Below are 13,458 nucleotides of genomic sequence, written 5' to 3'. Positions count from 1 at the left end.
CTATATATGACAAACCCACAGCAAGCATCACCCTCAATGGTGAAAAATTGAAAGCATTTCCCCTGAAATCAGGAACAAGACAAGGGTGCCCACTCTCACCACTACTATTCAACATAGTGTTGGAAGTTTTGGCCACAGCAATCAGGGCAGAAAAAGAAGTAAAAGGAATCCAGATAGGAAAAGAAGAAGTGAAACTCTCTCTGTTTGCAGATGATATGATCCTCTACATAGAAAACCCTAAAGACTCTACCAGAAGATTACTAGAGCTAATCAATGAATATAGAAAAGTGGCAGGATATAAAATTAACACACAGAAATCTCTTGCATTCCTATACACTAACAATGAGAAAACAGAAAGAGAAATTAAGGAAACAATACCATTCACCATTGCAACAAAAAGAATAAAATACTTAGGAGTATATCTACCTAAAGAAACAAAAGACCTATACATAGAAAACTATAAAACACTGATGAAAGAAATTAAAGAAGACACAAACAGATGGAGAAACATACTGTGTTCATGGATTGGAAGAATCAATATTGTCAAAATGGCTATTCTACCCAAAGCAATCTACAGATTCGATGCAATCCCTATCAAGCTACCAACGGTATTTTTCACAGAACTAGAACAAATAATTTCACAATTTGTATGGAAATACAAAAAACCTCGAATAGCTAAAGTAATCTTGAGAAAGAAGAATGGAACTGGAGGAATCAATCTGCCTGACTTCAGACTATACTACAAAGACACAGTCATCAAGACAGTATGGTACTGGCACAAAGACAGAAATATAGATCAATGGAACAGAATAGAGAGCCCAGAGATAAATCCATGAACCTATGGACACCTTATCTTCGACAAAGGAGGCAAGGATATACAATGGAAAAAAGACAACCTCTTTAACAAGTGCTGATGGGAAAACTGGTCAACCACTTGGAAAAGAATGAAACTAGAACACTTTCTAACACCATACACAAAATTAAACTCAAAATGGATTAAAGATCTAAATGTAAGACCAGAAACTATAAAACTCCTAGAGGAGAACATAGGCAAAACACTCTCTGACATAAATCACAGCAGGATCCTCTATGACCCACCTCCCAGAATATTGGAAATAAAAGCAAAAATAAACAAATGGGACCTAATGAAACTTAAAAGCTTTTGCACAACAAAGGAAACTATAAGCAAGGTGAAAAGACAGCCCTCAGATTGGGGGAAAATAATAGCAAACGAAGCAACAGACAAAGGATTAATCTCAAAAATATGCAAGCAACTCCTGCAGCTCAATTCCAGTAAAATAAATGACCCAATCAAAAAATGGGCCAAAGAACTAAACAGACATTTCTCCAAAGAAGACATACAGATGGCTAACAAACACATGAAAAGACACTCAACATCACTCATTATCAGAGAAATGCAAATCAAAACAACAATGAGGTATCATTACACGCCAGTCAGGATGGCTGCTATCCAAAAGTCTACAAGCAATAAATGCTGGAGAGCGTGTGGAGAAAAGGGAACCCTCTTACACTGCTGGTGGGAATGCAAACTAGTACAGCCACTATGGAAAACAGTGTGGAGATTTCTTAAAAAACTGGAAATAGAACTGCCATATGACCCAGCGATACCACTTCTGGGCATACACACTGAGGAAACCAGATCTGAAAGAGACACGTGCACCCCAATGTTCATCGCAGCACTGTTTATAATAGCCAGGACATGGAAGCAACCTAGATGCCCATCAGCAGATGAATGGATAAGGAAGCTGTGGTACATATACACCATGGAATATTACTCAGCCATTAAAAAGAATTCATTTGAATCAGTTCTAATGAGGTGGATGAAACTGGAGCCCATTATACAGAGTGAAGTAAGCCAGAAAGATAAAGAACATTACAGCATACTAACACATATATATGGAATTTAGAAAGATGGTAATGATAACCCTATATGCAAAACAGAAAAAGAGACTCAGATGTACAGAACAGACTTTTGGACTCTGTGGGAGAAGGCGAGGGTGGGATGTTTCAAGAGAACAGCATGTATATTATCTATGGTGAAACAGATCACCAGCCCAGGTGGGATGCATGAGACAAGTGCTCGGGCCTGGTGCACTGGGAAGACCCAGAGGAATCGGGTGGAGAGGGAGGTGGGAGGGGGGATCGGGATGGGGAGTACATGTAACTCCATGGCTGATTCATGTCAATGTACGACAAAACCCACTGAAATGTTGTCAAGTAATTAGCCTGCAACTAATAAAAATAAAAAAAATAAAAAAAGAATACTGGCGTGCTGTGCTATGCTGTGCAGTGGGTTACCATTTCCTTTTCAACCCACTCCAGTATTCTTGCCTGGAGAATAACTATAAATGGAACATAACCTTTAAAAGTTGTAAATCACTATACTATACACCTGTAAAACTTATATAAATATTGTACATCAAATATACTTCAAGTAAAAAAAATTTAAGAAGGGAAAATTCTTTGTCTACAGATAGTTTTTTAAAAATTAATACAGACTTAGAGCAGCAAAACATTAACTTATCATAGAACAAGCAATATTCAAATAGAAACCAAATACCTGGAAGACTAAATCTGGAATCTCTCTGTCATAAAGGGGCATTTGCTGCAGAAGGAAAACATCTAATTGACCAGCATTTCTAAGTTGCAATAGCTGGAAACGTTTACTCTTTTTCATTTCCTCTTCAGAAACAAAGTTAAATTCATCTTGCAACTGTTCAAGACGAAAATAATTTGGAATATCCTGTCCTTTATGTTTTATGTACTGTAAAACACAAATAATGTAAAGACTTTACTTAAAATAATTTTTTTTTAATTCAAGACTTCAAAACAGTTGAAACTGTGAGATATGAGATTGCAATATAAACAGGAAATGGAACAACTAAATCTGTAATAGAAAATCTGGAAAAAAAAAAGTGCAGAATCTAGCCTACATAGATTCTCAGCCTTTTCCTGGTCCTGATCTATATAGAAATGAAAACATGTTACTGTACAATAGGTTAAAAGAGGCTTTTTATATCTGGTTGCTCTATGAGGTGAGAGAAGTTCAATAGTTCTATGTACAAGAAATCAATTCAGCATGTCAGTTGGGAAGCTATGATCTGAGGAAACTTAACTGAAATAATCTATGCACTGCTTTATTCAAGAAATGCAAACGTGAGTACACAGTACATGAGAGGAAAAGTGCTAGCGCCATAAGAGAGACAAAGATTTACTAGCTGTAGTTCCACAAGGAAAGATAAAGCACATGGACGAATGACTACAGTAAAGGCAGAATGATAGATCCATCTGCTGTTGTTCAGTTGTGTTTGACTCTTTCCGACCCCATGGACTGCAGCACGCCAGGCTTCCCTGTCTTTCACCATCTCCCAGGGCTTGCCCAAACTCTATCTTATGAATAGATTCATAAGAATTATTAAAAAAAAAAAAAATCAAAAACAGGAGGGCAAGAAAAGAAAAGCGCATACCTAACTGAAGTTGTTGCAGGGAGAAGTAAATTGTGACCCCACGTTGAAACTGTTTGACTTGCTTTCCGCTGATATTGTTATTATAATCACACATAATGGGCTGCCTCAAAGAACCCTGCCCCTCTGCCTGACTTAAGCTAAAGTGCCTTTGTTCATAACCCTGTCCACCTGGCTGGCAGGAAAAAAGAAATTAACACATTCCCCCTGCCTGAGGCTTGCCATTTCAGGAGATACTTGCAAGATTAAATAGCCTTTTTACTTTGTTTCCTTATGTCCACCCTCCATCTCTGATACATAAAAGAAACTGGCATCCAGATGCTGACAAGATGGTTATTTTGAGATGTTAGTCTGCATCTTCTCCATCAGCTGGCTTTCCAAATATAAGCTGTATTCCTTGCCTCAACACCTTATCTCTCAGATTCATTGGCCTATGTGTGGGGGAGCAAAGGGAGCTTGGACTTGGTAACAAGGTTGCCAAGAAGTATTTACCAGACTTGCAGGGTGGGTAAGATAGCTGATATAGGTGCCCTTCTAAGCAGAGGGAATGGCATGGATAAAGGTATGAAGAAAGCACTTTTGGAGCACACAAGAGCAGTTCAGTTGGCTATGAGCAGGAGTAGAAGTGAATAAATAGAGTCTTTGAGGGAAGGAGGATGTCTTTGAATCATCTTAAAGTCCTCAGCAATTAATAATATGGCTGGTACTCAGTAGATGTACAACAGATGTCAACCTGGAGATTATTCTGCTGGACGCACCAAGCAAGGGCTGCTAAATAGTGGTGGAGTACCAATCATTTTCCCAGTTGTTGAATTTCTAACTGCCTCATAATACTGTAAACTGACTGAAAACTCTGTCCTCAGGTTTACTTTTAATGACTCCTAGTGCCCAGAAAAATATACTGCAAACTGTGGCGGAGTATAAGAGTATAGAGCTTAATAAATATATTTACAGTACAGATATTTTGCTACAACTTACCATAATAAATTCCATTAAATCAGAACATTCTGGGTTATTTGGGTCAATTCTGACCTCATTGGCCCATTCAAAAAGCTTCTGTGCATTAATAAGCCATGGAATTTCAGGAACACCTCTTGCATCTACATTCCTTAACACACTAACATAAGGAAAAATATGTTGTGAGTTTATATGTAATATACAGGTGATACATCTGTTATATGGGGTAAAACCTACCCATTACAGGTATTTAAAGATTAAGCTTATCCATCCTCTGCTTTTAAGGATAAAACAGAAGGTTCAGATGTGCTATCTTCCTTGGTTCTTCTCACATTCTAACTGTATGATAGTTTTTTGATAAATGTCTATCCCTCCCTTAAGAGACAAGTAAGCTTCTTAAGGGTAAAGCCCATAAATATTCCTCTTTGCTATCTAAAATACACAATATAAAAAGAATCTTTAGGCTATTATCTTTATAGTTGAAACACAATATAGAGTATGTAATACAATTAACTGGGAAGCATGAGTCAGAAGAATATCTTTGGTCCTATGAGGCCATAGCTTTAGAAGTTGGAGAGCTATGAAAGACAGGCTAGAATGTATTCTCAAGTGCATTCTTAAGTCAATTCAGTCATGTCCGACTGTGCAACCCTATGGACTGCAGCCTGCCCAGCTCCTCTGTCCGTGGGATTCTCCAGGCAAGAACACTGGAATGGGCTGCCATGCCCTCCTCCAGGGGATCTTCCTGACGGACGTCTCTTATGTCTTCCTGCACGGGCAGGCAGGTTCTTGACCACTAGCACACCTGGGAGTGCAATCTTAGTGACCTCACTACAGGCAAAGTGCAGAGGAAATTCAACCCTAAACAGAAAGGGTTTCTTTCCAGCCATCAATTATCCCAGTTAATTAATCTCTCTCTTCATGGGTAATTCATTTTACCATGTGGAATTAGAACGCTTCAGACTGAAAGATTTCTAAGATCCTTTCTATGTAGTACTCAGGGAAAATTCCAGTCCATAAACTAGGATTTCAACAATACAGTTCTGGCTCAGATTCCATAATGTCAGCCCAAACATGGACACACATTTTACACTGTCCACTTTCCATCAGTATCTATTCATATTTTTTATGATGAATCTGAGAGAGTCAATTCTTAGGTAGGTTGCTAAGAAGCCTGGGGTCCCTGAGGAGGAGATAGAGATCTGGGGTTCTCAAAGAGGAGAAAAGAACAAGTTTTTTTTTCTACATTCCTTAGTCTTAGTCACATAAAACTTACCCCATTACAGCCTTTTTTTTTTCCCTTTAAGCCCAGAGCTGATGATAACACAACAAAAGGACTCATCTTAAACTCTGTACTAAGGGTTATATAACAACAATGTATCCTGCATGAGGACATGTTTCACCTTCTTGTGAAAGTGAAACTCACTCAGTCGTGTCCTATTCTTTGCAACCCCATGGACTATACAGTCCATGGGATTCTCCAGGCCAGAATACTGGAGTGGGTAGCCTTTCCCTTCTCCAGGAGATCTTCCCAACCCCAGGATTAAACCCAGGTCTACCAGGTCTGCATTGCAGGCAGATTCTTTACCAGCTGAGCCACAAGGGAAGCCCATTAAGATAATCCTGTTATTTTAAAATGTATATTGTGGGGGTGGGACTGGTAAAATCTTGCCATTGTTAGTTCTAATCCCATCATTTTAAAATGTAAATTGTGGGAGTGGGTCTGCTAAGACCTTTACAAACTTGAAACATTCTTTTGATTTGTTATTAATAACCTATTGAAAAAATATATAGCTCCCTTGTTAAGCCTAGTGACGGAGCACTCTCCACCTTCTTCTGATGTCTATGTCAGAAACTTTCTCAGTCCTTTTTCACTGTAATAAAACTTCTGCCCACACAAGAGTCCTGAGTGGTCAAGCCTGGTTCTTGATCTGGAAGCTCAATTTTCTTCTCCGGAGATCATGAATCCGACACCATGCACTGTAAACTATCAAATCTTTGGAAGTTATTCCTAACAAAGCCAATACATGGTTTGATAGAATGTTAAGCAAAGTTACAAACAGGTAAAGCTTGAGTATTCCTTCCCTTCTTTAATTCCTATGTCTACCCTCTCATTTGAACTGTTTTAATATCTTTGTCGTAAGAGATCTCTAGGGCCTGATACCCTTAACATCATCACATAACAAATTTTCCTTCTCATGGGAAGAATCTTAGCCCAGGTCCCTTAGAGAATAAAGGCTCGGTACAGTTTAAATGTTAAAATACATTATGGAGAGAAACTTATCCCATTATACCCTTAAAAAAATTTGGTTGTATTTCAACACAGTCTCTAGATTTCTGCCTCAGAACATCTCCTGCCTTTGCTATAATGATTTCTTCTGTCATCCCTACAGTTGTTTAGCTGTGAGCTACAGCTAAATTCCTTTGTCATCTGCAACCCCTCCTTCACAAACAAATGCTAAGTGGGTAATGTAATCCAGTGGCATTTAGTATGGCACTGAGGCATTCAGTCCACAGTGTTGTACAGTCACCATAACCATGTTGTTTTCATAACTTTTCATCATTCCAAATAGAAATCCTGTACCCATTAAGCAATAGCTCCTCCCTGCCCTCAGGCCTGAGCTTTGTCTCTAAGAATTAAGCAAAGAATTTTAAAGTTATCAGGGAGAAAAGACTATCTCCAAAATACTAACATTTAGACTGACAGCAGATTTTTAAACAGCTATGATAAATTCCAGAAGATAATGCAACTGTAGCCTCAGAGTGCTTAGGGAAAATAAGTATCAGCCTCAAATTTTATGCCCATCTACACAATTATTCAAGAATGAGGAAAAAATACATTTTCAAATACATAAAGACTAAACAAGCTTTCTAGCCATGAAAACAGAATCATTTTCATGAATATGTATCTGTATGGTTGAGTCTCTTCGCAGTTCACCTCGCAGTTCACCTGAAACTATCACAATGTGGTTAACTGGCTATTCAGTTCAGTTCAGTCACTCAGCCGTGTCTGACTCTTTGCGACCCCATGAATCGCAACATGCCAGGCCTCCCTGTCCATCACAAACTCCCGGAGTTTACTCAAACTCATGCCCATCAAGTTGGTGATTCCATCCAGCCATCTCATCCTCTGTTGTCCCCTTCTCCTCCTGCCCAGAATCCCTCCCAACATCACGGTCTTTTCCAATGAGTCAACTCTTCTCATGAGGTGGCCAAAGTATTGGTTTCAGCTTCAGCATCAGTCCTTCCAATGAGCACCCAGGACTGATCTCCTTTAGGATAGACTGGTTGGATCTCTCCAACCAGTTGGAGTCTTCTCCAACACCATAGTTCAAAAGCATCAATTTTTCAGCACTCAGCTTTCTTCACAGTCCAACTCTCATATCCATACATAACCACTGGAAAAACCATAGCTTTGACCAGATGGACCTTTGTTAGCAAAGTAATGTCTCTGCTTTTTAATATGCTATCCAGGTTGGTCATAACTTTCCTTCCAAGGAGTAAGCGTCTTTTAATTTCATGGCTGCAGTCACCATCTGCAGTGATTTTGGAGCCCCCAAAAATAAAGTCTGACACTGTTTCCATTGTCTCCCCATCTATTTCCCATGAGGTGATGGGACCAGATGCCATGATCGTAGTTTTCTGAATGTTAAGCTTTAAGCCAACTTTTTGACTCTCCTCTTTCACTTTCATCAAGAGGCTTTTTAGTTCCTCTTCACTCTCTGACATAAGGGTGGTGTCATAACTGGCTATACCCCAGTACAAAACAAAAAGCTAAAAAAAAGAAACTGAATCGTTCAGGGAACAACTTTGAGCAAGAAGAGTAAATCCAGAATGAAAGTTATGGGAGATAAGAAATAAGGGCAAATACAAAACTCAATTAACCACGTCACAAAGTAATCAACTAGTGAGTGTAAGAAAAACAGTTCTATGTTTTCAAAATGTGTTAAAAAAACTCTAGACAATGTTAATTGAGACTGGAGAGATAGGACTTTTGCAATATAAAGCATTCTAAGATCCTCTTCTGTTTCTAGTTCTGTCAGTAGTTGATGAATAAATGAATGAATGAGTGAGTGAATAAACAAACTCTTTCTGATCTCCTTTAGCTTCACACTCTGACGCTCACAAGTCAGTCTTGCCTTTTGGACCGCCCATCCCAGGTTCCTAAAGCCACTGCTGCTCACTAGCCCTTGGGCTCCCACAGCTGTAGACAGGAGAGTTCTGCAATTTCCCTCTCTGATCTCAGAATCCCCAGGGATAAAGCTTTACTTCAAGTTCACTTTAGAAAGGGCTCTGAACTTTGAAAACGTTTCCTGCAGTTCATCTTCTGTTGACACTTTTCATCTGTTTCAATCTTGCACAACTACTTTCAATCTTTTATAAACTTGAGTTCCCAAGTGACTGGAACCATTAAGTGCAGCATCACAGAAGCCAAAAGAGAAGAGACATCAAGAAGCAAAAAGATGAGGACAGATCAATAAATATGACCAGAAGGTCCTTGGTAGCCTTGAGGAGTAAATAGGTTGGGTTAGGGATGAAATGTGTGAACAAAAAGTAAAGGCAATGTATATAGACCAGGAGAGCATCCATATAATAACTTGGGCAGGAAAAACAACCAGAAAGGGTTTTTAGTGTTTAATCAAATGCTTGGATTTTTCTTTGTTTTAAAGCACAGAAAGCTTCTTGGATATGAAAGACTTACAGCATAGGGAGATGGAAAAGTTGAAGAAAATGTAAGAAAAGGATACAAATATGTCAATAGATTCCTAAAAGAGACCAAGGGAAGTTCCAAATTACTTGCATAAAAGTTAGCTTTAGAGTGAGGAGAACAGACATCTGACTTTAAGAAAAAGACAAAGAATGATGTGGTAAAGATTTAAAATAGCTGCAGTGGGTATATGGTTGGGAGTCACTTTGCTGCCATCTGAAACTATCACAAAACTGTTAATCAGCTATACCCCCAAAATGTTTTTGGTGTTAAAAATAAATAAATAAAAATTTAAAAAAAAAAAATAGCTGCAGTGGGGGACTATGCTAGGGAAATACTAAGTAACACAAGAAAATTCTGGTTCAGGATATTAAAACCTCATTCACTAGCTCCAAAATAAATTACCCTTATTACCCATTTTGATCTTAATACCTGAATAACCACAATGGTGTGATCACTTACCTACAGACAGACATCCTGGAATGCGAAGTCAAGTGGGCCTTAGGAAGCAACACTACGAACAAAGCTAGCAGAGGTGATAGAATTCCAGCTGAGCTATTTCAAATCCTAAAAGATGTTGGTGTGAAAGTGCTGCACTTACTATGCCAACAAATTTGGGAAACTCAGTAGCGGCCACAGGACTGGAAATGGTCAGTTTTCATTCCTATCCCAAAGAAGCCAATGCCAAAGAATACTCAAACTACGGCACAATTGCACTCATTTCACATGCTAGCAAAGTAATGCTCAAAATCCTTCAAACTAGGCTTCAACAATAGGTGAACCGAGAATTTTCAAGATGTACAAGCTGGATTTAGAAAAGGCAGAGAAACCAGAGATCAAACTGCCAACATCCACTGGATCATAGAAAAAAACAAGAGAATTGCAGAAAAACATCTACTTCTGCTTCAATGACTACGCTAAACCCTTTGACTGTGTAGATCACAACAAATGTGGAAAATTCTTAAAGAGATGGGAACACCAGATCACCTTACCTGCCTCCTGAGAAACTTGTATGCAGGTCAAGAAGCAACAGTTAGAACCAAACATGGAACAGCAGACTGGTTAAAACTGGGAAGGACTGTATATTGTTGCCCTGTTTATTTAACTCATATGCAGAATTCATCATGTGAAATGCTGGGCTGGATGAAGCACAAGTTGGAATCAGGACTGTGGGAGAAATATCAATAACCTCAGATATGCAGATGACACCACTCTAATGGGAGAAAGTGAGAAGAAATTAAAGAGCATCTTGATAAAGGTGAAAGAGGAGAGTGAAAAATGTCGGGAGCCAAGAAGAGGACAAGCGAACGCCCCGCCCATGACAAGGCTCTGGGTAAAGGTCATGGACCCAAGGAGGCCATGAACCCAGGGGAATCCGAGTCCAGTAGGCTCCGGGACACTCCCTATTCTTGCTATATGTGTCTTGTCTGTGCTAATACTCTTTCTTGGAATTCTTGGTGGTTTTTCGCTGTTCCTGGTAGACCTCGGGGAAGGTCCCAAGGGACATCTCTAGGGTGTAAACGTCTGGGGGCTTCCCAGAAGAGTTAGGCTTACTCTGCCCCCAGGGAGATGGGAACCATATGAATAACCTGGTATGCGGGAGGTATTTAGATTTAGGCCATTTATAGATATGTGGGATTTTATATATAGAAGATATATTAGGGAATATGGAAATAGATTAGAAGTTAAAACTGCTTATAAATGTGATTGTGAATCCCATCCCTGGACACGCAAACACCATTAGATTTAGTTGTAAGTTTAATAACCACACAATGCCAAAATTCTCATAATGTGGAGTAAGGGTTAAGGCAGCTGCGACGCTGCTGCTACTCCATTTCCCCTGCCCATGGTGTGCCTGGGAGTACACTAGGAAGTAGTGTTAGTGCTATAGGTATCATAGACGGCTGTGTGAAAATAGAATGAATTATGGCTTGTAGATTAAATAGTAAGCAAGATATTGTAGTATGTGTATAATATAAAAGTTAAGTTTTTATAGTAGGTAAAATTATAATAGAAACTATAGTGGTTAAGTGATTGATTATACTGTAAAACTGTTAAGATATTTTTTTTCCCTGTAGCTATGTGTTTCTTTGTAGCTAACGTTTGTCCATTCAAGTGAAGCAGTGAAGCAAGAAGAATGTTTAAACCTGAAAACAGAGCGGGCTAAGAGGTCCAAAACAATCCTTGTCACGCGCCACTAGGGACGGAAGATTTTGTACCCTGGGAAATTATGTCTTGGAAAATATCCCCTGACTTGTTTTGCTGATCTAAGGGGGACGTCATTTGGAAAGATCCGAAAACAATAATTCGTACCTTGGCCCCAGTAGAAAAAAATATATATAAGGTGTTAGAGAAAAAATAAAGAAGAGAAGTTTTTCCACTGCCAGTGTGTGTGTGTGTGTGTGTGTGTGTGTGTGTGTGTGTGTGTGTTTGCATTCGCCGACGCCACTCATCCCAAGGGTTCCCAGGACCAGCGGAGGCTGGACCCCCGCAGAAAAAGTTGGCTTAAAACTCAACATTCAAAAAACTAAGATCACGGCATCTGGTCTGATCACTTCATAGCAAATAGATGGGGAAACAATGGAAACAACGACAGACTTTATTTTCTTGGGCTCCAAAATCACTGCAGATGGTGACTACAGCCATGAAATTAAAAGATGCTTGTTCCTTGGAAGAAAAGCAATGACAAACCTAGACAGTATATTAAAAAGCAGATACATTACTTTGCCTACAAAGGTCCATATAGTCAAAGCTATGGTTTTTCCAGTAGTCATGTATGGATGTGAGGGCTGGACCATAAAAAAGGCTGAGCGCTGAAGAATTGATGCTTTCAAACTGTGGTGCTGGAGAAGACTCTTGAGAGTCCCTTGGACAGCAAGGAGATCAAACCAGTCAATCCCAAAGGTAATCAACCTTGAATATTCATTGGAAGGACTGATGCTGAAGCTGAAACTCCAATACTTTGGCCACCTGATGGGAAGAAGTGACTCACTGGAAAAGACCCTGATGCTGGGAAAGATTGAAGTTGGGAGGAGAAGGGGCTGACAGAAGATGAGATGGTTGGATGGCATCACTGACTCAATGGACATGAGTCTGAGCAAACTCCAGAAGATAGTGATGGACAGGGAAGCCTGGTGTGCTGCAGTCCATGGGGTCACAAAGAGTTGGACACGACTGAGTGACTGAATGATGACAACCCATTTTTCTCCTAAAATGCCCTGCTCCAGGTCTCTAAGATGACCTCAATTACTTAGCAAAGCAGGGATATCCATCAAAATTACATTTCTGTGTGTACTGCGATTTCTATCTCATTCTCTGCTTTGAAAAGATATTTCCTCTTCTCTAGAACCACAGCTATTGACTTATGTTCTGGTTCAATATCCTCCTGACTCTGAAGGAGTTCATGTGCTAACTGCTTCAGTTGTGTCCGACTCTTTGTGACTCCATGGACTGCAGCCTGCCAGGCTCCTCTGTCCAGGGGATTTTCCAGGCAAGAATACTAGAGTGGGTTGCCATTTCCTCCTCTACGGGATCTGCGTGACCCAGGGATCAAACCCAAGTCTCTTGCATCGCCTATATTGGCAGGTGGCTTCTTTATCTCATATTCTTTCTAATACATTCTGGTTCTTTTCCTATGAATTTCATCACTTCCTTTTAGAAGATAAGTACTGCCCCCAGATTTTAAGAACTCTTACTTTGAGTCTGTTCTCTCTCTTATTTTCAGCCTCTTTTTACTGTCAAGCTTCTTGATGAGTAATCTATATCCACTTCCTGTTTCTTCAACATCAATTGTTGAGTACTACTGACATTGGTTTAGTTTTTCTCTAAAACTCTTTCTTATTTACCAAGAAGACCACTCAGAAGGTGGTCAAGGCAACCCACTCCAGTATCCTTGACTGGAGAATTCCATGGACAGAGGAGCCTGGTAGGCTACAGTCCGTAGAATCACAAAGAGTCGGACATGACTGAAGCGACTTAGCACTCATGTATGCAAGAAGACCACTTATGAACTTTTGCTATGATTCTGGCCATATGCCACAAGTTTTGTAGATAGTGTTCTCATTGTTATTTTAAAAATAGTCTCTAATTTCAGTTTTGATTTCCTATTTAATCCATATTATTTATATGAATATTTTTTAAATGTTATTATTTTACTTTAAAAATAGGAATTTTTTAAAAGGAATTTTAGGATCACAGCAAAATTGGTATAAGTACAGTTTCTACATACACAGCCTACATCACTATTAACATCCTGCACCAGTTATAATTTATTATGTTTGTTGCAATAAAAGAGTTGCAATTGTTATA

At 39.3% G+C, this 13,458-nt stretch overlaps 1 protein-coding gene across 19 annotated transcripts in view; it reads right to left on the bottom strand.

The window, feature by feature from the left end:
- The window catches only part of CC2D2B (coiled-coil and C2 domain containing 2B), a 221,769-nt gene that overhangs the window by 52,152 nt on the left and 156,159 nt on the right, over positions 1-13,458 (bottom strand). For 16 of the 19 annotated variants that reach the window (XR_011488596.1, XR_011488595.1, XR_011488594.1 and 13 more), the window contains 2 exons: positions 4,464-4,602; positions 2,582-2,785 (listed from right to left, as the gene is read on the bottom strand). The exons of 1 other annotated variant lie outside the window; for it this stretch is intronic. Coding sequence is in view for 15 of the 18 variants with exons in the window: in XM_070469930.1 (XP_070326031.1) it covers positions 2,582-2,785; positions 4,464-4,602 (343 nt within the window). In the remaining 3 variants the exon portion in view is untranslated. Of the gene's footprint in view, positions 1-2,581; positions 2,786-4,463; positions 4,603-13,458 lie in introns of those variants that run through there. 2 more of the 19 variants (XM_070469938.1, XM_070469945.1) reach the window with 2 other exon arrangements.

The sequence above is a fragment of the Odocoileus virginianus genome, chromosome 7 (genome assembly GCF_023699985.2).
Source record: "Odocoileus virginianus isolate 20LAN1187 ecotype Illinois chromosome 7, Ovbor_1.2, whole genome shotgun sequence".
Classification (NCBI taxonomy): domain Eukaryota; kingdom Metazoa; phylum Chordata; class Mammalia; order Artiodactyla; family Cervidae; genus Odocoileus; species Odocoileus virginianus.
This window is presented reverse-complemented; position numbering and strand designations above follow the sequence as displayed.